At 42.0% G+C, this 23,697-nt stretch overlaps 1 protein-coding gene across 2 annotated transcripts; it reads right to left on the reverse strand.

The window, feature by feature from the left end:
- Window positions 1-590: 590 nt before the first annotated feature.
- Window positions 591-23,327, reverse strand: pkn2a (protein kinase N2a). 2 transcript variants are annotated; one of them, XM_089008392.1, is made up of 23 exons: window positions 23,065-23,327; window positions 16,154-16,318; window positions 15,728-15,863; window positions 11,651-11,805; window positions 10,176-10,305; window positions 9,960-10,105; window positions 9,566-9,779; window positions 8,569-8,754; window positions 7,696-7,805; window positions 7,455-7,598; window positions 7,289-7,364; window positions 7,045-7,201; window positions 6,829-6,958; window positions 6,590-6,747; window positions 5,504-5,579; window positions 5,260-5,351; window positions 5,009-5,185; window positions 3,486-3,548; window positions 3,331-3,407; window positions 2,966-3,108; window positions 2,772-2,879; window positions 2,618-2,698; window positions 591-1,215 (listed from the first exon to the last, which is right to left on the reverse strand). In XM_089008392.1, the coding sequence occupies exons 1-23, from the start codon at window positions 23,083-23,085 to the stop codon at window positions 1,012-1,014; spliced, it is 2,949 nt and encodes a 982-aa protein (XP_088864518.1). In that variant the 5' UTR covers window positions 23,086-23,327; the 3' UTR covers window positions 591-1,011. The 2 variants fall into 2 exon arrangements, with proteins under 2 accessions (XP_088864518.1, XP_088864517.1); XM_089008391.1 differs by lacking the exon at window positions 23,065-23,327 and adding an exon at window positions 18,287-18,534.
- Between the last annotated feature and the right edge of the window lie 370 nt (window positions 23,328-23,697).

The following is a 23,697-nucleotide window of genomic DNA, read 5'->3' on the forward strand; positions in this document are numbered from 1 at the left end:
ATCACAATCCAAATGAATCATCAATGGACTTGCAATTTTTTCCCCTACAGAATTTTCCAAAAAACACAACATTTTGCAGGGATTAAAAATTGTGATCTTGTGAGAATACTATATCGTCATATTTTCCTGATACAAAGTTGTAATGCTCTATAAAATACAAGTTAAACAAGAATGTCATATTAAAACATTTTCATTTAAAAACCACTATTCCAACTTTTTTTTATTCCCGACATTTTTATTCTGTAAAATACAGTATTATTTTCTCTAAAAATAGTTTTTTTTTTTTCAAAAAATTTGTAGAATCACATTATGACAGATTTATGTGAAAATACATCAATTATGTCAGAGCTTTTAACTAGTCCAAAGTTTAGCGTAGGGAAGAGTAATTTGTTCATTCCAGTTTATATGTACTTTTTATACTGTGACAATTTATTGCAATGTATTTCGGAGAACTACTGGACTGAAGGTTTATCATCCTTTAATTCCAAAACTGGATTTTATTTTATTGTATGAGTCATAACACTGGATGGACACTGCTGAATTCAGGGGTGAGTATGTATGAAAAAGAAAAATTCAAGTGGACAAAAAAAAATAGTAGTCAAGATGTATTGTTGGGCTTCAGTGATATTTTAAGCATTTTTTTAAACATTGACTGAATGCCTATTTCAAGAAAGATCATAATTCTTGAGCATGAAAATGGCGCAGTAAAATATTTGACTGAAGAAACTGTACATATTCAAAACAAAATAAAACGGAAACAAAAACACAAATGAGTGTCAGTGACTGATCGGGATTGCCGTCTCCAGTCTCGGAGTCCGTATGAAAAACATTCTCAGTGGTCAGACAGCATGCTCCACCCTCCTTTAGTTTTTTTTGTCATTCCCCCCAAAAATCTTCATGATTTAATGTTTTTTTTTTCAAGGTGGGATTCCTCAAGGAACCATCTCCGATCCCCCAAACCTTTTTTTTTCCTGTGTAGAAAAGTTGCGAGCGGCGTTGTCACGTATGGCGCTAACACCAGTCGGCGATGTAATCAAAGTCGGAAAACATGTTCTGCTCGTCTGAGTTCAGCACCCGCGGCTCTCTGGGTGGGGTCAGGATGGGTGCCTCTGAGGTGAATTCATCGTCAAAATTGCTGACGTCGTTTGCGCCCTGGATGGTCGGCACAAATGGGGGCTTTACTTTCTTGGACAGGAGGCCGTTCCAGTCCATGTTCTGTACGCACACATGGAGAACAAGAGAGCATTCAGATTTGTATAACGTGGTCATAGATCACTCCACAAAGTCCATCAAAGTTGCTTAAAGGACAACCGACGCCTCCGGACAAGTTGATCTTAACCACTTGATCTTAACAGCCGGTACCTCCAGAACCAAATCAGCTAGAAATGAACTTTTCAGAATCAGAAAACCTTTAATCGTCCCACAATGGGGAAATTTGTAGTCCACAGCAGCAATTTGAAAGGGGATGGGGTGGGGTAAAAGGATAAAGAAACCAAGATATTCTAAGCATAGTAAAAATGTCAGCAGCCTGAGATGTATACTGTAAAAGTGCAAAACTGTTTCGTAAAAAAACTACATAGTGCAAATATCAAGAAAAGGTATATTGATATACGGTTCACAAACCCCTTGGCTTACTAACTTTTTGGTTTACGAACGTGAAATTTATGAAAATTTTACCTTGGCAGACGAACTTTACCTTGGCATATGAACTTTTTTTCATACATGGAGCTGCCTCAATGAGTGATGTGTCGTTCGCGAACAAGCCCGTTCTTCGAACAACAAAATGAGAGCCGACTGTTTTTGTCCTCTATTTCCCACCCCCAGTCTTCGATTAAAGCCACGTGATTGATCAAAACCGCAGCAGTGAAGGGGGGGGGGGGGGTTCAACATTAAAAGGGACAGGCAGACGAACGACAGTGAGAGTTTCAACTTTGATAGTTCAAAGTCAGAGTGTAGACTGCAAGGTTAAAATATCCCATCAATCAGGCTCCACAAAAACCCGCACAAGCCATCTGTACACTTGGTGCAAAAAGCTATCAACCCAGCTAAACAGAACACAATTGATGAGGAACTAGATACAATTATCGCACAGAAAGCACCCACAAGGGATTATTCCTCAAGATGGTTAAAGAAGGTTAGAAAATTAGAAAGTAAAAAAATATGTTTTATGGGGACCTGTGAACAGATTATTCTAATTTTAATAGTTTCTTATGGGGAATTAATTTTTGGCCTACACACTTTTCGCCTTACACACTGTCTGGGGACCAATTAAGGTCGTAAGCCAAGGTATCACTGTATGTAGCTGTATTGCCTCAAAACATATTTACAGTACAAGAGTCCATTTTTTTCTGATAAAAGAAGCGAGTCTAAGGTTTCTTACGCTGAATTGAATGTTTAAGTAGTCCTAAAACTCAATATTCCGTGGGCCCTGCAATTTGAGTGAAAATGACAAAAACGCCCTAGCACTGGAATGGACACATTTCTGCACATCGCCGGACAGTGAATGAGTCAAATAGTGATTCGGGATGAAGCCGTGAGTGGTTGATTCAAGACAGATTTTTTTTGAGTGCACTTAATTCCAAAAGAGGCATTGATGCATTTGAATTGCGGTCCTTACCCTGAAGAATAAGTGTTTCTTGACTTCCTCTGCGTCTCTTTCGCCTGCTCCAAGACGACGCTCGGGGCTTCTTCTTAAAAGCTGAACACACACGTCAGTAGATAAGAAGAAATATGAAGAAAATTTTCCAAAACTAATTGGTTTACTAACATACCCTCCTCATGATGGAAATGGCTTCCGTGGAAAGGAATCTTGGGTAGCGGACTTCGTCGTTGACGATGCTGTCAAACACCTCCTCCTCGTCATCGCCGGGGAAAGGCGACTGAAAGGAGATCACATCGAGACGCTGTGAAGAAGGCGACGACATCAAGTGAAGCGCGGTGACCAAATGCAAGGATACACACTCACCTCACCCACCAGCATCTCGAAAATGAGCACGCCCAATCCCCACCAGTCCACAGCACGGGTGTACGACGTTTCAGTCAAGACCTCAGGGGCCAGGAACTCCGGTGTTCCGCAGAAAGTGCTGGTTCTGTCCCTGAAGCCCATTCCTGAGTACCGTTGAAACATTGTATAAACATGAGTCAATAATTACTACTTTTCTATTTAGCTGAGATTTTGGCGCCATACTGTGGCAAGTGAGAGCATTACAGGACGAAGGCTTTTATTTTTTATTTTTGTCATTGTGGCAGTTCGTGTTAGATCACATACGAATCTTTAAATGCCCCCTCCCCCGCCTACTTAACACACGCTTCCATTTCATTTCACTTCACCTTCTTTGCAAAGGCCGAAATCGGCAATCTTCACATAACCTTCAGTGTCCAGGAGCAGGTTGTCCAGTTTCAGGTCTCTGCCCAATAAACAAACACATTCACAGTCATCTTCTCAACAACACCCCCACCCTCCGAAACACAACCAAAGGGCTCACCTGTACACAATTTTGTGGTCATGTAAATACTGTAATCCCAACACGACACAGGCCGCGTAAAATCTGTAGGAAAAAAAAACAAAAACAAAACTCATTTACTTGAATTAACTACACTGTGAAAGGACAACCGACACCTCCGGACAAGTTGTGTCCATAATTTATAAAATCACTTCAAATGACTTCTACTGAGCGTATTTTACAAAGATTCCACCGCATATAGCTATATTGTACGTTTTAAGAGTCTCGCTGAATATTCAGGAAGTCTTGTTTTCACGTTGATGACGATGCCTGATGTGACGTCACGTCAGGAACGCCCCTGACCGAGAAAGCGACACACAATGCATTTTGGGTACTTTGTTTGGTCTGAAAACATCGCGTTGATCCATGTTGATGGCGAAATTAGAAGGCAAAAACACAGAAATAACGCGATGGTGAGTCGTTGTGTATCGCACCAATTGCGGTAACACCATATAGAAGTAGACACAAATTCCAAGCAGACAAATCAGCCCATTTCCAACGGAGCTTGGGCGCCATCTTGTGCATTTTCTGGGCACTACATTGAAGTCCAGACGGCTCGAATTGGTACGGAAGGACTTCTTTAATCGATTGCAAATATTTATGCTTTCCTCTTCAGAACTATTTGAATCATATTCATAACTGGATGAGTAACAAGAAAGCATATTTTCCGAAGCAAGGCAAGATGATTTTTGAGCAAAGCAAGATGTCTTGGCGTGACGTCACGAACTGGGGGCTGGACTTTCTGAAAATCCCCAGTTCCGAAGTGGCAGTTTTGGCACACTAAGTCATTTTTATTGGTGTTTTGCATTTGACTAAAAATATCAGAATGCGTGTTTTGGGTATTTTAGATGCTATAAAACGTTTTTCTGGTGTCAGTTAGGAAACTAAAAAATGGTGTCGGTTGTCCTTTAAGTTAACGTATTTTTCGGTGTATAAGGCGCACCAGAGTATAAGGCGCACCTCAAAGGAATGGTGTATTTTCAACCCTTTTCCATATATAAGGCGCACCAGACTATAAGGCACCTTTAATGAATGAAAAACGTTTTCCAAATATAATATATAAAAAAATTCCCAAATATAATATTTATTTTATTTGCTTGTTTGTTTACTGTATTTTCCAGAGTCTAAGATGCACTCCCCAAGGAATGGTGTTTTTTTTCATATATAAGGACTATCAGGCGCACATTCAATGAATGAAAAGTTTTCCAAATACAATATAAAAATATATAAAAGTTTTCCAAATATAAGGCACACCACTTTATAAAGCGCTACAGTCGAGGCTGAGGTTATGCACTACTTCTATGGGGTGGGGGTGCGGAATGGAGTCATGGCTGCTGACAGTCGTTGCGAGACCCGTTGTGGCTCAATAAGACTTCACATATAAGGCACACCTGCATATAAGACGCAGGGTCATCTTTTCAAGAAAATCAAAGCTTTTGGGTGCGCCTTATACACCGGAAACTACGGTACTTTCCATTTCATGTGTCCACATGGAGTTTACTTACATGGCCCGCGGTTCGGAGAAGACGTCGGCGTGAATGTGCATCATCAAATCGCCCCCCGCCGCGTATTCCATGACAAAACACACATGTTCCTGCGTCTGGAAGCACGCAAACAAGTTGACCAGGAACGGATGGCGGACGCTGTTGACCGTCTCAAAGATCCGCTTCTCGCACATTAGACTGGAAGAAGAAGAAGATGAGGAGGTCAGCGGTCTTTTAGCATGGAGGAGGTTTCGGTGTATGTTGGCCGTTACCTGTCAACTTCGTCGCGTGCCACAATGTCACCTTTCTTCAGAGCTTTTATGGCAAACATTTCGCCTGTGCTTTTATACTCGGCTAACAACACCTGCAAAATCCAGAAAGGCCTTTAAACTATGGAACACAATTAGTAGGGATGGTTAAATAACTCTATACCACGATGTTGTCGCTTAGAAATAAAATGTATTATAATTCTGATTATTATTATTATTTACGGTTCATTAATGACATGAAAGTCACCTTTCCAAAGTGGCCGCGTCCAAGTACTGCAACACATTTGAAGTCTTTGAGACTGAAGTGAAACTGCTCCTCCTCCCTGTAAAATAGATTTGAAGCAGCATTATTACAACACCGACCACCAGGGGGTGCTGTTCACACACCAGCACTGGTGTCAAGGTCAAGGTCCGGGGGCCAGATCTGGCCCGCCGCATTCTTTTATTCGGCCCGGAAAAGCAAATCAAGTATGTCGAGTTTCAAGGTGTTTGCTAAAGTCCGAACCAAAATGTCAAATTGTCGTATGTAAACCACCATAACAGTCTTTCTTGACTGCAGGTTTAAAAACTACTGAATCATGACAGTAATCTCTTGCTACTTCACGGTTCGATTATCGCGGCCCTTGATGCATCGCTGATTTTTTTTAAACCTAAATATAAAAAAAATGCCTCAAATGGCAGCGAATGTCACTACAGTACAGACGCTCCTCGACTTACGAACATTCGAGTTACGAACAGCAGAACATACAAACATGTTTGCGTGTATGTCAAAAAAAGTTTGGACATGGATGCTGTAAGTTAGATTTTGTATTGCACACCTTTTTCCGCCGAAGCTCGTTTGCGATTGGCTGCATACATTGCTTCACGCACACAGACACGTTAGAGGTTTCAAGGGCTGGATGTTTACGTGACGGACACCAAGGCTGACTAATCAGCAAGTGTTGCCAACGATTTCAGGGCCCGATCCGCCAAGCTTGCTTACCATTGGCTGTGTAGACTATGTGGGAGGGGAGGAAATCTCTCTTCCCAATTAACGCTCCAGGAGGATGCGATGCATAACAAAAAGTAATGGCTGCTGGCACGTCATTCAGTAATGACGTGCCAGTAGTTTCAGTAATGGCTTACTGAAGACCCAATGATATATGTCGCCATACTACAGTAGGTGGGAATTTATTTTATGACTCTGTGTATACTTCCCCGTTCAGTGTTTGACTTACATACATTCCATACAAAATATAGCACTGAAGTAACTTACAACCAAATTCACCTTACGAACGACTGTCTGTAGAAACAAAAATATTTAGAATTTCAAACCCAGAAATTCCAGATCTACCTTATTTCTGCATCTTTTGGGAAAGCCGTGAGCTCCAAGTCCGGATGGTGAAGCTCCGTCTCTGCCACCAGGTCTAGATCGGGCTTCACCGTCACACTGTTCCTCTTGTTCAAGAAGTCGAACGAGGCGAGCGCATCTTGGAGGGATGAACCGAAAGGCTGCACGTGAAATGGAATTAGTCAGCGATTCTGACAGCTCAAGTCAAAAATGTAAATCAAAAACTCCCGGTGGTCCGATACCTGCACTTCTTCCTTGTCGGGAAGCATGTCGTGGGGCTCCGGTGTTTCTCGTATGCTGTCGGGCGTGGGGTAGAACTTGGGTCCTGGGGTCACCTCCCTGTCAAAGTCCAGCTTGGTCACCAGTGGATCGCTGTGGAAGGAATCCAGATCAGAAATGGTCAAAGTCAGCTTGAGGGGGAAGATTGTGGGATGGCGGGAGACGATGCCTTCACTTACCCGCTGGATGTGGGTGAACCCGGGATGCTGCTGGACCCGGTTTCAGCCGCCTGTGGACTGAAGGAGTTGGTGCTCACAGTCGGAATGGCTCTTCTCACCAGGCGGCCCCATGTGGCGATGTTGATGTTCATTTGAGGGGCTCGCAGGAAAGTCTTACCTGGATACAAGTGGCCAATCAATGCTCGGGAATAAAATGAGGCTTCAATTCCTTTCCGAAAAAAAAAGTGAAACTTGGCCGACTCACCTTGCTGCTTTGAGAAAATCTTCTTTTGTCTTTGCAACTTGGGTCGTCTCTCGATGACGGGATTAAAAAACGTGACCTAGATAAGACACATGATCATGAAAACCTTTTTTCGTTATGTCCAGCAATATTTTTAGAAAGAAATTTGATCGTAATTTTGTGCACAAACCTCAGCAAAGAGCATGCCTTGTGGCTCCAGGTACAAACACATCCCGTGACGCTGGTTGTCCAGGAAGTCCTCAAGACGCAGGAATTTGACCGCGCAAAGTGAGCGCCAGTCACGCCAGTAGACTGAGATCTCCAGCTCGCGAGACTGGAAAGGCACAGCGAGAGGTCACAAAGCAAAATATTTAGGGCATATTGGCCACCCATCATCCAAAAGCAGCGATGAACATGTTTGCGTTTGTTACCCGGTCCAGCTCCAATGTAAACTTGTGGTCCCAAGATTGGTTACTGACCGGCCTCCAGCTGGTTTGACCCACAACCGTGTTGTCCAACTTCAAAACTGCACTAATCTCATCTGGGGAAACACACCCACTACTTGTGAGTTTACTTTTTTGCTTTTTTTAACTGATTCACTGCCAGGCATGTGAAAACAAGTATCCACTGCAGTGCCAGGGCTTTTGTCATTGTCATTTGAATTCCAGGACCCACAGGATATTGAGTGTTAGGACTACATAAACAATCAGTACAGCGTAAGAAACCTTAGACGCTCTTCTTTCATCAGAAAAAAGAGTTAATTCCTAAAGTATATGGGTCTGGAGTTATATGAGCTTGACATCGGGGTGGCTGTCCAAAATACAATGCAATGCATACATATTGGTTTATATAGCACTTTAACAACAACGGAAGATGGAACAAAGCGCTAACATGGAAAAAAAGAGAAATGCTGCCCCCTTGTGGAAGATAAAAAAACATTCCAGAGGTCTGGACATCGCTTTATCGGCACCCAAGCAAGGAAAAACAAAACCCAAACTAATTCGGGAATGGCGCTCTGTCACATTTTCAATTACAGAATAAATTCATGAATGGCAGTGAATGAGTTAATTAAGAACCACACAGCAGTGTTCAAAATAAATACATTAAAAACAATCCTGGAAAGAGAGTATGTCTGACTTTGAGTGCATTGATATAAAAGATACAGGTGAGTGACGTGGGTGTCAATGAGATTGGTAGCTGGCTAATCGATTAAAAGTCATAAATTGTGGCCCTCACAAGTGAAAATATGACGCCAATTCCCTCTATCGCTACGTGTCATCATCTACCCGATTTCACGGACTTACTCGAGAGCTCCTCGCTTTTTGTCACATTCCGTGAACTGAGGCTGCGGTTTCGGTTGGCTCTGCTGATGAAGGACGAACGCGTTTCACTGGGGCTCCAGCCAGGCAGAGGGACAGATGCTGCTTTGGAGCGGCCGGGAACGTTTTCCAGTAGGTCTTGACAGCCCATGAGCCTGACGTCTAAGGTGCCTGGTGGAGCAGGAATAATTTTTAAAATTCATTCATTCATTCATTTGTTATTTTGTTCATTCAGTATTACTATTGATCAGTTATATTTAACTTTGGACCATAAAACATTTGCATCTAATGTGCTACTATTGTTTGCTTTTTTTTGGAGAGGCGATTTCAGCACTTGTATATAGATAATAATAATAATAATACATTTATGGTTTGAGGAGCCCGCGATGAGAAAGAAGGAGCGTCAGCGCACAGCGCCGATGAATGTGGAACTGTCGTGGCTTGGAATTGAAGTATATTTACGTGGGATAGGAGAATTGAGACAATCTCTTTTCGTCAATGGATACTACGGCTTCGTGTTTGCTTTCAACATTTAGCTTTTAGCATACGTGCACATTTCACCATGTCCCCGATCCACTGGTGAAAAAGACGCTTTGATCCTCTTCTCTTTCATCTACAACTGCTTCATACAAGAGGGTGCAAAAAGTGCTTGAGATTGAATGATTGTCATATTTTGTTATTTCGTTTTTTTTTTTTTTTTTTTTTTACTTCAAGATGGCGCCGTGAGCGTGGCTGCCTTTACAATAGGTCCTATATTTTGTTTTTTGACTTCTTCCTTTCCCTTTCTCTTACTTTCATCACTTTGCTGCTGTGAAATGTAAATTTCACCACTGAGAGACTAATAAAAGCTAATCCAATCCAATTTCATTCATAAGCGCTTTGATAACCCTCAAGGACACTGAAATGGGGCCTCGATTTTGTCAGACCTCCGAAATGTTCAAAACCCAAACCACTTTGGAATCAAAACCATGTCCCGCGGTACCTGTTAGCGCGGCGGGCTTGGTCACCGTGCTGTATTGGTTCTGCGTGGAGATGATGCTGGATCGTGGGCTGAGGACCGGTGTGGATAAAAGCGACAGCTCCTCCGCGATGCTGCTGTTGCGCGGATGGTTTTTCGGTAGCTCGCTGAGGCGCTGCTCAAGGGAATAGCGGAGGAGGTCAAGCTTCTGGCTGGATTCGTTAAAGCGGGCCTGAGCCTAAATCGGGGAGGAGAAAAGGAAGCAATGTGAAGATTCATCCGGTAAGAGAAGAATGAAGAGCAATGGCTTTTGGCTATGGTTCTAAAACCACGAAGAATGAAAGCAGATTGTTTATTTTTGTCATTTATAATGAACAGTACTTTGAACGATTGACGATCTGGAAATATCACATTGTACCTCTAAATGTGCTCTCTTTTCTGTGACTTTTCCTGTGCCAAGGAGTTTCATAACGTTCTTGGCTCCTTCGGCCACGGCGGACTCGATCCTGGCATGGTGACATAATTCCTCCACCCGAAGGTCCAAAGGGCTTATGATGGGCTTGTCTTGTGGACAATGAAGATGTTACAGTTTTGTTTTAATCGTTACGACTAAATCTTTTGACACAATCATTACCAATCACGTCATGGTTCTCAAAGCTCAACTCGTTGGCCTGGCTCGCCTTGAGGATCTGCATTCTGATGAACTCGATCTTCATCTTGCTGTCCTGAAGCAACTGCTGCGCCGTTGCCAGCAGCTTGCGATCCTAAGAGCAAAAAAAAAAAAAAGACTGTTCGTCTCCGTCGGAAGGACCTGCTTTTGGAAGGAGACTAATTAATCAAACTGCACCGGGGAGAAAGAGAAAAAAAAGGAATCTGTTCGACTGTCTGTGATCTGTGATCACCGGTAAATGTCACTTTGCCGACACGGGTGTGTCACTGTGTGCGTAATCGCCGGCCTTTCTTAGAAAACACACAAAAGCGTTTTAGAATTCCTCTGAACTTAACTCACAGGTCACCGATGGGGCGCCTGTCGGGAAAAGGACTCTCTCCAACAGGAATTTCCTCTCTAATATCATGACAGCACTATTTCCAAGTGGAAGCTGGCTCTGTGCTCCTTCCTGTCTGTCTGTCAGGCTGCCGACAAAACAGGGTGACCTCGTAAAGTCACAGACATCAGAGTAGGCGGTGGTTAAAAATAGCTTTTCATGAATGCGTTGTAATACTCGGCCAATTCGGCTACTTCCCCACAACTATTGAATGCCTATTCATAAAATCTTGGAATGGATTGACCTCTTGGCCAGCAGGGGGCGCTTTGGGTGTGTTTCACAAAGTGTCGACAGAAGCAATGGTCAACAACAACAAGGGTGGCTGCAAATAGCAGTAGCGTAAAGAAAGCACCTGAGATTGAATATGTTGTTTTGAATTTCGCTAAAAATCCGGACCCCGGGAAATCGAGAGCAATGAATTATTTGGAGAGCTACGTCAGGCAGAACTTTTAACTCATTCACTGCCAGACGATGTGCAAATATGTGTCCACTACAGGGGCAGTCCCACAGAATATTGAGTTTTAGGACTACATAAACATTCGATTCAGCGTAAGAAACCTTAGACTATCTTCTTTCATCAGAAAAAGAGTTCATTCCTAAGTTATATGGGTCTGGAGTTATCTGAGCTTGAAATGGGGGCGGCTGTACAAAAGGTAAATGGTGCTCTCTCGTAGGAGGGACAAACATTGCCAGAGAGCTGACCGAAGCTTCAAATGGAACCCCCCCACCCCTGCAACGTGAAGTGTTTTGTATTTATTTTTAAGCCAATGGCAGAGTGGCTGCACATTTGTTGCATTCAGGAAACTCGGAGATGCGAGTACCGGGCCGCATTGTATTTTTTTTTGCCTTTCATATCTTAAAAATTTTCCGCTCGAGATGTTTTGTAAGTTGAAAAGTAGAGGTGCCGCCGTATTTGAAATCTTCAGTACAGATCTAAAAACAAGCAAACGTCGTTCACCAATAATGTGAGGTTTGAGTCTGAAAGGGATATTTCCTATTTTCTGTCAGGCATCAATCAATCGTGTACCATTTTAAGGCAGCGTTGGGTATTGACGGAACCTACCTTGGACGGCCCGTTGGAGTACATCTGAATCATATTCTCTGCTCCTTGTTTGACCTTGAGCTCGATGTCGTTTTGCCTTTTCAGGGCGGCAAGGCGGCTGCTGCTTGTGCACATTCGGCTCTCGCTGTTTGGGGTATCGGGGGTCAGGGGGCATTCTGAGGGGTCAGTGGGAAGAGACCAAAATAGGAATTAGGCCATTTGGCAGACAAGCATTGCTGCGGAATACGATTTTCCGCTGGAGTTTGTCACAAATAGACTTGAAACTGAACTGTGTTTGTATCTTCTATTTTTAGAATGTGGCCGTGTTGAGGTTAGCTAAACAATCCCGTAGCCCGGCATAATTACTTATAAGGTTTCTAACAGAAAACCTGTCAGGTGGCAGCTTCAGGAAGGTCAGCAGAGTTTTATTAGTTATAACAGGACTTTATTTGTTTGAGGAAGAAAGATCACACCGCTGTAATAACATTGAGATGTATATCATTCAGAAGACCAATTTCAATATAACAAAATATGTCATAAACAGTAACGTCAGCGGGACAATGTTTTTAATTCACTATTTAGCCAACTAATTACTCACTGTTTTTTCTGCAGTATAAGACGCACCTAAAAGAAATGTTTTCAAAAGCCGACCACGCGGCTTATAATCCGGTATGGAAAATGTTTTAAAATACAGTGATACCTCAGTTTACGAACGCTTTAGCTCACGAACATTTCGCTTCACGAACATTAAATTCGCGAGCAAATAGTTTTGGCTAACAAACTAGTTTTCGGCGGACGAACCAAACCACACAGCGCCACGGTGGCTGGCGGAGGAGTTTTCAGCAGATGAACACCAAACCACACGGTCGAACAGCGCAAAGTCAGCCAACACTAAATTGGTGTGATGGCTTGAAGGCAAATGCCAAAAACCTGACAAGAATGTGCAGAAGCAAAGCTCCAAGCTCAAACGTGGGTGTTTGTTTTTTCTCTCTTTGGGCATGGAGGTAGGGTGGATTTGGTCAAGGCTAAATCAAGTTGAGAATTTCCTCCTCCCGGTTCAGCTCCTGAATAGCTGAGGGGGTGATGTCATCGCTGGAAAGCTGACAAGGGTAACCCCCCCCCCCCCCCCCCCCCCCCGTTTTCTGATGGGAATGCAAAGAGAAAGTGGGAAGGAATGATCCCCCAACAATGATGACATCACAGCTTGAACTATTTTGGAAAAAAGGGGGCTGACGTATGCCGTGAATGCCAATAGTGACCCTGTTTGTGACCTAAATCCTCAGCTTTGCCAAGCAACAAAACACACCCATTTGGGCTCCTTGTTGAGTCTACAAGAGCCGTTTCTGATTCATTTAGGTAAACAAACGCCATTCAAGAGTTGACCGCCAATCAAGACGTTGGCGTCCCATGACTGCGTAGACGGAGACGGACACAGTTCCCAGCTCTCCCATCATTACGCCGTCGTCAGCGACATTCCCGGGGGTGACGTGTCACACCGAAAGAAAGAAAGACCTTGTTGAAAGGACAAGGGGTTGCACAATCGGGGCTAAAACGTGTTCCCGCGCAAGATAAGCATTCACATAGTCAACGTTGCCTCCCCTTAACCTCCCCCGCCCCCAATAAAAAAAACAGGCCTGGTTTATTTACTTCCTAACGTCAACTCAAGCTGCTGGAGGATTGTCAACATCATCGGGTGTCAGACAAACACCATTCCCTCACTTTCTTTCAAAGCGATCGCTCACCTGCGGACAACAATCTGAAGGTTCTGCTGGCCTAATACTCTTTGGCGGTTGTCGACAGAGGCACGGCAAACAGCTTTCAAGGTTTCAACAACTCGGAGGTGAACAAATCATCATCTCATCGTGACTGTCGGTGGAATGTGGAATGTGACAATGTCAGTCTCTCTCTCGAGAGTGAATCACCTCTGAAGCCCGAGGGGGGATGTGCTGAGGTTGACTTCGCCATGTTCTGACACAACGACGCTAGAAGTACCTATTGTGTGATACTTGCCGTTCAAGTACCCGGTAATGAGGGACATTTTGTTTGGGAATGAAATAAGAATTGCGACAGTCGTAAGATAAGTTGAAGCACGTTGTGTAAACGACAGAAAAACAAAAATAGGGGTGCTTCATTTGTGACACGACCACCCTTATATCTCAAAACATCTTTCGATATTGAAATCAATAGAAACTCCTTTCCAGCCCTGCACCTCACCCCCCAAAAATTAAATAAATAAGAATTTTTGCATTTTTTAAACAAGGAACGTCACACTCATAATTCAGTACGCTTAAATCTTTATCAATAAAGAAATAGTACTAAAATAATTCAAGTGGGAATCATGATTCATTAATTCATTAGTTATTTTAGAGACATGCATATAGAATGGACTCAAATGCGGTCAGCATTCGGAGAGATATCCGAGCAAGGGGCTCAAATATTGGATTAAAAAAAAAAAAAAAAAAAAAAAACAATTTCCCTATTTTCCGGAGTGTAAGGCGCAGGCCCAATGAATGGTGGCTTTTCAAAATTGTTCTAAATATAAGGCGCACCGGACTATAAGGAACACCTTCAATGAATGAAAAGAGTTTTCCAAATACAGTGAAGTCTCGTTATATCGATATCGGGTATATCGATAGTACTGCTTATTACGATACTATTTCTATGAACTCAAGGAGAAAATTACATGCCCGCAGGATCGGGTATATCGATAGTCCAGTTATATCGATATTTTTTTCCGACTCCCGAGAATATCGATATAACGAAACTTTACTGTATAATACATAAATATATGAAAGTTTTCCAAATATAAGGCACACCACATTATAAGGCACTACAGTAAAACTGGGGTTACACACTATTTTTTCTACAGGGGAAAATGGAGTCGGTGGCTGGTGACAGTCGTTGCCAGACCTGGCGTGGCTCAATATTACTTCACATATAAGGCACACCTTCATCTTTTGAAGAAAATCAAGGCTTTTGGGTGCACTTTATAAACCGGAAAATACGGTACCTCCCAGCCCCACACAGTTGTTCAGGGGCACCTCATATAAACTCAAAAAGCTGCAGAAATAATTAGATGTATTTTGCACATTTTGGACAGAGCTGGTGAGCATATGGACTTTTCTTATTTTGCAGTCACTTAAAATGAATCGATTATGTTGTTAAATGATTAGATAAATACATTAAAAAAATCAGATTAAATTAAAATAAGTGATGATTTATTTCTAAACGCATTTCAATGGTCATCACTGACGCATGTGGCTGCCGCTGCTCACCCACAAAAAAACTGATCCAGTGACTGTAAAGTGACCTAGAGAGTTTTGAAAGGCGCTTACAAATGAAATGTATTGTGTGTGTGCATGTGTGTGTGTGTGTGTGTGTGTGTGTGTGTGTGTGTGTGTGTGTGTGTGTGTGTGTGTGTGTGTGTGTGTGTGTGTGTGTGTGTGTGTGTGTGCTCTTGTTTCTGTGTGGTTGTGGGGACACAAAAACGGTTTACACAGTCACATCTTGACCATTTGACGTATGGGGACAAAAAAACCTGGTCCCCAAAAAGAAAACATATAAAACATGACAGGAGCTGCTCTGAATGTGCCTGTGTTCCAAACGGTCGTTCGTAAGGTGAATTTGTTTTTAAGTTGCTTCAGTGCTATATTTTGGATGGAATGTATGTTTAAGTATTATATAAGTACGTTTAAGATTTATATAAGTATGTTTTAGGCTTGTATAAGTAATCTGTATTGGTTTGTATTGAAGAATAAACATTTAATAAAATACAGTAAAGTCTCGTTATATCGATATCGGATATATCGATAGTCCCGGTTATATCGATACTATTTCTATGCACGCACGGAGAAAATTACATGCAAACAGGGTCGGATATATCGATAGTCCCGGTTATATCGATATTTTTTCGGACTCCCTTGAATATCGATATAACGAGACTTTACTGTATATGCTCTATGAAGACATGTACAACTGGAGAGAATGCTACATATGTTACTACAAAAATGTTCGGATGTACCGTTCGTAATTCAAATGTTCACAAGTAGGGGAACGTCTGTAGTTATTTCCCGAGAGATAGAACACTCTTTTCATTACCTTGAAGTTCTTCTGGGTCTTTCACCACAATATGGGCGTTGAGCTCCTGTAGTTCCTGGTGAAGTTCCTCAACCTTCTTATTCGATTTTTTCAGCATGTTGTCGACATAAGCCAGGCTCTTCTTGTCCGTTGTGACCTGAGGAGAGTTAGGAAGAGTACATGTCTCATATACACGAACACAGTCACAGAGAGTTGCGGATATTTGAAATTTGAGGATGTGCAGTGATAACCTTGATAAGTGAATTTATTTTTATCCTAAAGTCTTCAATTAGCATGCCCATGTGTTGCCATTTTTTTTGGTACTTTTTACAATAATGGGCAGAATGGCAAAATCCACTACATCCTGAAAACCTAATTTGCCAACTAATACTTTTAGTTGTGTTACGGGTCGATGTATCAGTCGTTGCCGGTGACTTGGAAGAGTACCTTGCGCAGGTTCTCCGCCCCTTCTTTGATCTTAAGCTCCTTTCGAATCTCGCGCCGAATCTGCTCCTTGATCTCTTCCAGTTTCTGTTGGACCATGGTGTCCGACAGGTCCAGATTGTTGCCAAGGCCCAGCCGCTCGGACACCAGGTGGCCCCTGGCATCCCCCTACCACAGGAGGGAGGAAAAGGACGTGAGTGGCAATAAATCCATCGATTCATTAGCGCAAGGGTTTTAGTTTTGCAAGGTTAAAATAGTAGCGGAGGAAACAGACAGTGGCGAATGCACAAATTGAACTGAGAGATGTTGACATACAAGGGAAAAAAAATAGCCAAGAAAATAGAAATAAAAGACATTTGGAATGTTTTTAACACCCCCCTTCTGCTAAAATAAGCAGTCAAAGCTGAACAATTCGCCATTTTCCCCCTCAAGTTGGCTAGTTACACAATTGCCGTGCGAGCCGGCTCGCAGGTGTAAATTTAACAATGAGATGCGGGGATTAGCCCAAGTACTCGTCACGGGGCTGTTTGCCAGGCTGTGACATTCGGGAAAAGGACATATTTGCCATGTGGGGAGTGCATATTATACGAGTTGCCTCGTTTAGTTTTTTTTTGTTTTTTTTTACCCCCGTACTATAACCAGTTCTAACTGCAGCGACTCAAACATACAAGTACCGTATTTTCCGTACTATAAGGCGCACCTTGAATGGATGGTGCATTTCAAGCTTCAGCTTTCAGCTTTTGATGAGACTTTGTAGTGCGGAAAATATGGTACTCGCTCCAAACACTTTTTTTTTTAGATAAGACGTTGTGAAGGAGAAAGAATTGTGAAAAAGGCCAACGAGCATGTATCTGATCAAACTTGAGGCTCATGCCTCCATAACCGTCAAACATGAATATTCTGCTGTCAAATGAGCGTTTTCAGTCGCCGGCGACTATTCTGGATGCCTCCGCGACGGCGAAAGAAGGATTAGGAGGCCTTTCCTTTCTAATGTCGGAGGTCATCGTGAAAAACAGCGGTGACGTGCCCCAAGCCGATCCCATAATTCCGAGGCTGCAAAAAAGGCTTATTTTCACTCATGACTGATTTGAGAATTAGCCCGTTCTACCCAATTGAAGTAGTGTTTCAAATATTAGAGGAATTAAATACAGTAGAACCATAAATATGCGAAATGTGGCCGCTGAAATTTGGACACAAAGTGCTATAACCAAATGTAAAAACGACAGTGAATTAATTAACCTGACGGAAAGAAAACTCTGGAATATTTCCAACCCTAACTGACTCAACTTAACTGAATAATTAATTTAAAGGGGTGCATTGAGATGCGATCCTTTGATTTGCAAGGAAAAAAAATTGAGACACAACAGCTGTATGGTGGCAGTGAGCTCACCTTACTTCAAAAAGAGGCGAAAAAAGTGTTCATGTTATTCAAAGCTACCCCAAGCTCAGGTTTAATATCAAAATAAACAACAAAAATATTTTAATTGCGTGTTTTAAATAAATGCTTTCCCCTGTGGTGTCGATAGTTATGTCCATTTACCATGGTGATCCCAATAAGTTCAATGCCAACAATCCAAAACGCCATACGCAACACATAATTGGAATCAAATGGTGGAGCAACACATATGGACAGACACTATCATACTCACTGACATGTAGTCTTTATCCACTTTGAAAACACATTATTATTATTATTAAAAACTATAAATAAATACATAAAAACACAAATGAATGGACAGATGAATGGATGAACAAATAAATAGAATAAAATAAATACAATAAGAGATTAATAAAATTAGATAAATAAATAAGATAAACAAACAAACAAATAAATAAATAAATGGGTAGATCATGCACTCTCACATTAATGATCATGTACTCTTCTAGAGGTGCAGAAAAGAAAAATATCTATCTAAATTATGAAAGACAAATTTGAGGAACAATGCTTTTTTTCTTGACTTATTAACTAAGTACCAGATCAGGATTCAAAGCACTCCGATTTGTACTTGGGTGATTTTAATAAATAAATAAATAAATAAATAAATAAATAAATAAATAAATACTTGTACATGTATATGTGGTCGGGACATCTCTAGCTTGCCCAAATGGACATTTGTTCAAATGTTGTAACCTTACCATAATATCATCAGCTTCAGCCAATTCCATCTCGAGATCGGCTGACCAAACCATCCCAGTCAGGTTTGGACAAGTTAACCGGTCGTCAAAAAAGCCCCACTGAAGTTCGGCCATCGCGATGCGTGAAGAAGACAGTCGATTAAAAAGCGCAGCTCCCCGCAATCAGAGGCTCCATTCAAAGCCACTGTCATTCATTCGCGCCACCGGATTTTCTCCTCTCGTCTCATTTTGGCTCTCTCGCTCTCGGCCGGTGACATAAACTGGGGAAGATAAACCGTCTGAGCGGAGACGGCCAAATCCCGATTAGCTTCTCACTCGGTGAGGTCATAGCAGCGCCGCAATGGGACCTAATCTCACTCCGGTGTCTAAAATTAACCCAAGTTAAAAACCTAACATTGGTCATCCATCATGACCTCCCCACGCCGGTGCGCTACGGCAGAGGAACAAACATTATAAACAACACCCAGACAATAACAACTCACTCTGGTGATAAGAGCACCGTTCAAAGCACAGCACAAATGAAAGTTGCTTATTCAAAACAAGTAGGACTGAGCAATGGGCCTTTGGCTGCGCGGGATACTCATCAATACAATTGAACACAATCGTCGAGTCATTCGCCACATAGGCGCAGCTTACGATTTGCAAATTCATCCATTTAAAACTTTTCTCGATGAAACTTATCCCCTGATATTTGCATGCAATCCAACATAGTCGCAACGGATATGGAATACCGCAAATGACTGAGTCTTGTGAAAGTGTACATGTGTTGCGGCACCGCTGGACATCAGATATCTGTTGCTGAGGTTGACTTCCCCTTTAAGATGGTGTTCATTCCCATCCATATTCCAGATCGCGGTAACGCGTTAGGGTCGCGGAGGGCACTGGAGCCTAACCCAGCTGTCTTTGGGCATCAGGCGGGGGACACCCTGAATTGGTTGCCAGCCAATTGCACGGCACATAGAGACAAACAACCATTCGCTCTCACACTCACACCTTGGGACAATTTAGACTATTCAATCAGCCTGCCGTGTATTTTTTTGGAATGTAGGAGGAAATCAGAGGACCCGGAGAAAACCCACGCGGACTCGGAGAGAATACGCAAACTCCACACAGGGAGGCCGGACCGGGTCTTGAACTCACGACCTCTGCACTGTGAAGACGGCATGCTAACCACTAGACTACTGGGCCACCCCTTGTGTTAATTTATTTTTAACAAAATAACTAATCAGAATCAGAAAACCTTTAATAATAATAATAATAATAATAATAATAATAATAATAATAATAATAATAATCGTCCCACAATGGGGAAATTTGCAAAAAGGATATATATATAATAGGATCCCAAACGAGGACACCATGTTCATTCGTATTGTTATTTATAATCACATAATTATGACCACTCTGCCATTGACGTTTGTTATGTTCATGCACGTATAATATCCCCAAATGATTTTGCAAATTGCTCTGAATTGGCAAACCAAACATATTCAAAAACATCTGCAAAATATTCACATCCAAAGAAATGAAGGTTATAAAACCCCCACAAAAGCATATGTCATTGTGTTTAATGCATTTCTAGGGGCTCAATATACACACACGCATATATACACAAATCACAAAGAGTCACTGTTGGGAGTCTATCAGCGCACGCACATGGTGAAAACAATACCAAGCCACATGCGGTAGCAGCTGTTGAAAATATACAGCTACAACTGACCCGCAGGCAACCACCAAGGGTAAACTGAACGATTGCGCTCTTAAAAAAGGTCAACAACTGCTACATGTCTGTCCAGCTTTGACAGATCTTTTAAAGCACATGAGAAGAGACTGGACCATATCAGGTCCAAGATCAAGTTGTTCATAAAATCTGCATATTTCAAAGTTCAACAACAAATGCTTCATTGAAACAATAGTACAATGGAAAAGTCAAGGCCATTATCCTGCTCCTGCTTCGCTCACTTTCCCTTCTGCATGATCCGTATCTGAAGCGCCTTCCATCCTACGGTCAGCTCTCGTATGGCCACAAAACACAAAGATATGTATGTTCAGACAGAGACGTTGTACTGTATATCATCTGCCTTGTGTTACAGGCGATATTAAAGTCAAATATGTGGTGAGAGAATTTGAAAAACACATCGCCGGGTGTTAAAATGTCACTCATGACAAGTTGTTGCTCAAATGTGAAATTGGAATGAAACTCAAGAAAGGTGTGGTTTTAAAAAAATATGTACAGGGATACCTCAGCTTACGAACGATTTAGCTTACGGACTTTTGCATATGATCTAGTTTTCGGCAAACGAACCAAACCACACGGAGCGCCACGGTGGCTGGCGGACTAATTTTAATCACCCCTTTCCTTGAGTGCATACGTGGTTTTTTTAATCAAGGATACTTTGCTATTATGGGACCGAAAAAGACCCCACCACAGGCTAATGTTCAGCCGAAGAGGACACAAAACAAAATTACAGTCGAGCAGAAGGAGATCATCAAGAAACACCAACGAGGTGTGCGTTTGTGTGACTTTGCATCCCACCACCAGTATGCTAAATCGACCATTGCTACGTGTGGCTAAAGGTGTTTCTGTGTTGTCTAAGCAACAGTCTCAGGCAATTGAAGAGGTTGAAAAACTTCTGTTGATTTGGATTAAGAAAAAGCAGCGAGCAGGGGACATTGTGAGTGAGGGTATTATCACCAACAAAGCACAGCAACTTCACTCGGATATCATCAAGAGGCAACCTGGAAGTTCCTCATCCATTGACAACTACCATCACAAAGGTAAATAAAACCACTTTATTATACAGTACCGTTTATTTCTTTAATTACAATACAATAGCACATTTATTATACATAAAATAATGTATATTTTGTGTAATTTAAGGCTTATTTAGTAGAAAATTATGTTTTATGTGGACCTGGGAACAGATTATTCTAATTTTTAATGGTTCATTTCATTTCATTTATAAGCGCCTTTCGAAACTCTCAAGGACACTTTTCAGTCACAGAATATTTTTCGCCGGGTGAGCAGCGGCAGTCACACGCGCCAATGTTCACTCAATCCGGAAGTAACAAAGTTAAAAAAAATGTTTGGCCGACGAACTTTTCGCCTTACACATTTTCTGGGAACCAATTAAGTTCGTAAGCGGAGGTATCACTTGTATATCAAAACGGGTATTGTATATGGTCTCATTGACCAAAAAATATATTGTTACTTTATAGTCTGTAGTTGTTTATTTATCTAAGTAAAGTCCAAACAGGAGATAGGTTAACACCCAGAATATGTTACAGTCACACGAACCCACCACCACCACCTGTTGACCCAGTTTCTGTCAACAGTAGCCTTAAAGGGGAAGTCCACCAAAACATTTTCCTTTACAATAAAATGTTTTACACGCCCCCCCCCCCTAATCTAAACACTTGAAATTATGTTTGTAGAACATGAGTTAAGCAGCAAAAATCCAGCCGTCTTTATTTATCTCAAAGGGGGCAGCCATTTTGGCTCTTGCTGCTTACCGAAAATGGCATCATAGTTGCTTGGAGCACAGGTAAACTCCACAAACAGAACATTAATTCATAGATCATGGTTAAGACTCGTTCACATATCATCGGGGAGGAAGGGGGGGGGATGTCCATTTTGAGTATTACTATGAAACAGTCATGGCAACAACTCAGTGGTCTCCTAACACCTTCGGTCAAGTCAAGTCACTACAGAAGCATCTCAGTGGGCTTTTCATGTGCCTGAATTTGACAAATATTAACAAGATCCCCCGATTTTATGAACCGCACAGAAATAAAAACACAGATCATCTCTCTCTAGAATTCGATATATCATCTTTTATTGATATGCGACAGCTGCAGTTGATCATTCCGGCAAAGTCACCTCGAGTGACGTCACTCAAGTGAAACCACATTCAGTCGTGACTCATGGCTTTTGTTTAACGAAAGCTGCAATGTGTAAAAGAGGCAACAATGTGTACTTTTTAATGTGCAGCCTGCGTGTTGCTGTGACAACTTTCCAGGCAACATGCCCATGTGGTGTGCACGATTTACATTGCAAAGAAAAGTCAAGTGCAACGCAAGTTATATACAAAATCTAGCAAATGCGGAAGATAAAACGTGTCGTTTAGGTTGGCAAAATCACGTAAACAGAGGTTCGATCGCCGTAGTGACCTGTCGACAAGTGATATGTACATGTGTTGTGTACGATTTAGTGGAAAAGATAAGACCAGTTCACGAAATTATCACCAGTGTAACTATGGCAAATACGACGATCAAACATGGCTCAATATTAAAATTATTACTTTAAGTGAATGTTTAACCACACTGGAAGGACGTAATGACGATCTCACAAGTGACACGTCCATGTGCTGTGTACAATTTGCGTGGCAAAGACAAGTGGACGATACTGTCAATCATGCTAAATATAGCAAATAGTGATGAAAACATTTAAGTTAGCAACATCCCTGCACGCTCACATTGAATCACCACTGGAGCGGAAGTAGTGATCCAGTGAAAATCGTGGCTGTGATATGTCACGTCACTGGTTTCAAAAAACGTGGTGCATTTTATGGATTCGTACTAAAGTTTGGATAATTGTTTCCCAGGCCTCAAATCCAAAGATCATCCCCCAGCACAAGACAAACTTCTGCAGGCGCACCACACACTAAAAACTTTTTGGCTTTGTAGCTTGTGAGGTCAAACGTTGCCTCTGGATTTTCCGTCCGTATCCCCGATAACTTATTTTACTTTTTCGTCAACAGTTGTCAACTTTTTCCTACCTGCAAGGAGTCGGCGGCCATCTTGCTTGTCGCCTTTGAATCAAATCCTACGGGGAGAGAGGAGGGGAGGTGGAACTCCGAAAACAAGTTTCTTTTTTGGAAGTTTCCAGGCACAAATGTCGATTTTCTGTCATCTCGGGTTAGATAAACTCCTCATGGTTGTTTTGTTTCGCGCCGCTGAGTTTGGTACTTCCCCCAAATAATGTTAAGACTAAAGGAAGGCTATCCTAGTGTAGTTGGAGAAAGAGGCGGTGGTTAAGGGTCGAAGCGTCCGCCCAGAGAAGCCGAGTCACCGCCAACAAGAACCGACCACCTCCAAAATCATCTCACTCAGTCGCTAATGATCCCAAACAGTTAGAATTATACACAGGAGCCCTGTAATAATCCAGTTAAGACATTCAAAACATAACACCAACATCGGGGAGGAGGCTGACAAAAAAACTTGAATTTAGTACGCAAAGCAGTGATTCCCAGTGTTGGTGCAGGTATTCAAGTTTAGATATTTCAATTATTATTCTTTTATTTGTATATTTATTCCAGCCACTCATTACGACAATTTACACCGAAACAATGCAATAAACGTATCCACTGTATGTCATAAAATGCAACGAACTGAGTGTTTCCCAACTTCTC

The sequence above is a fragment of the Hippocampus bargibanti genome, linkage group LG11, assembly GCF_051943395.1.
Source record: "Hippocampus bargibanti isolate YZ-2025 linkage group LG11, ASM5194339v1, whole genome shotgun sequence".
Taxonomy (NCBI): Eukaryota; Metazoa; Chordata; class Actinopteri; order Syngnathiformes; family Syngnathidae; genus Hippocampus; species Hippocampus bargibanti.

What these genes read in the sequence shown, in the direction of transcription:
- pkn2a (XM_089008391.1), bottom strand. Translation starts at nt 18,400, where the DNA reads ATGGCCGAACTTCAGTGGGGCTTTTTTGACGACCGGTTAACTTGTCCA. An exon ending in CAAGCCCGCCGCGCTAACAG is followed by an intron (nt 8,755 to 9,565) that starts GTACCGCGGGAC and finishes CTGCTCCACCAG; the next exon opens with GCACCTTAGACGTCAGGCTC. An exon ending in CCAAAAGATGCAGAAATAAG is followed by an intron (nt 5,580 to 6,589) that starts GTAGATCTGGAA and finishes TCTATTTTACAG; the next exon opens with GGAGGAGGAGCAGTTTCACT.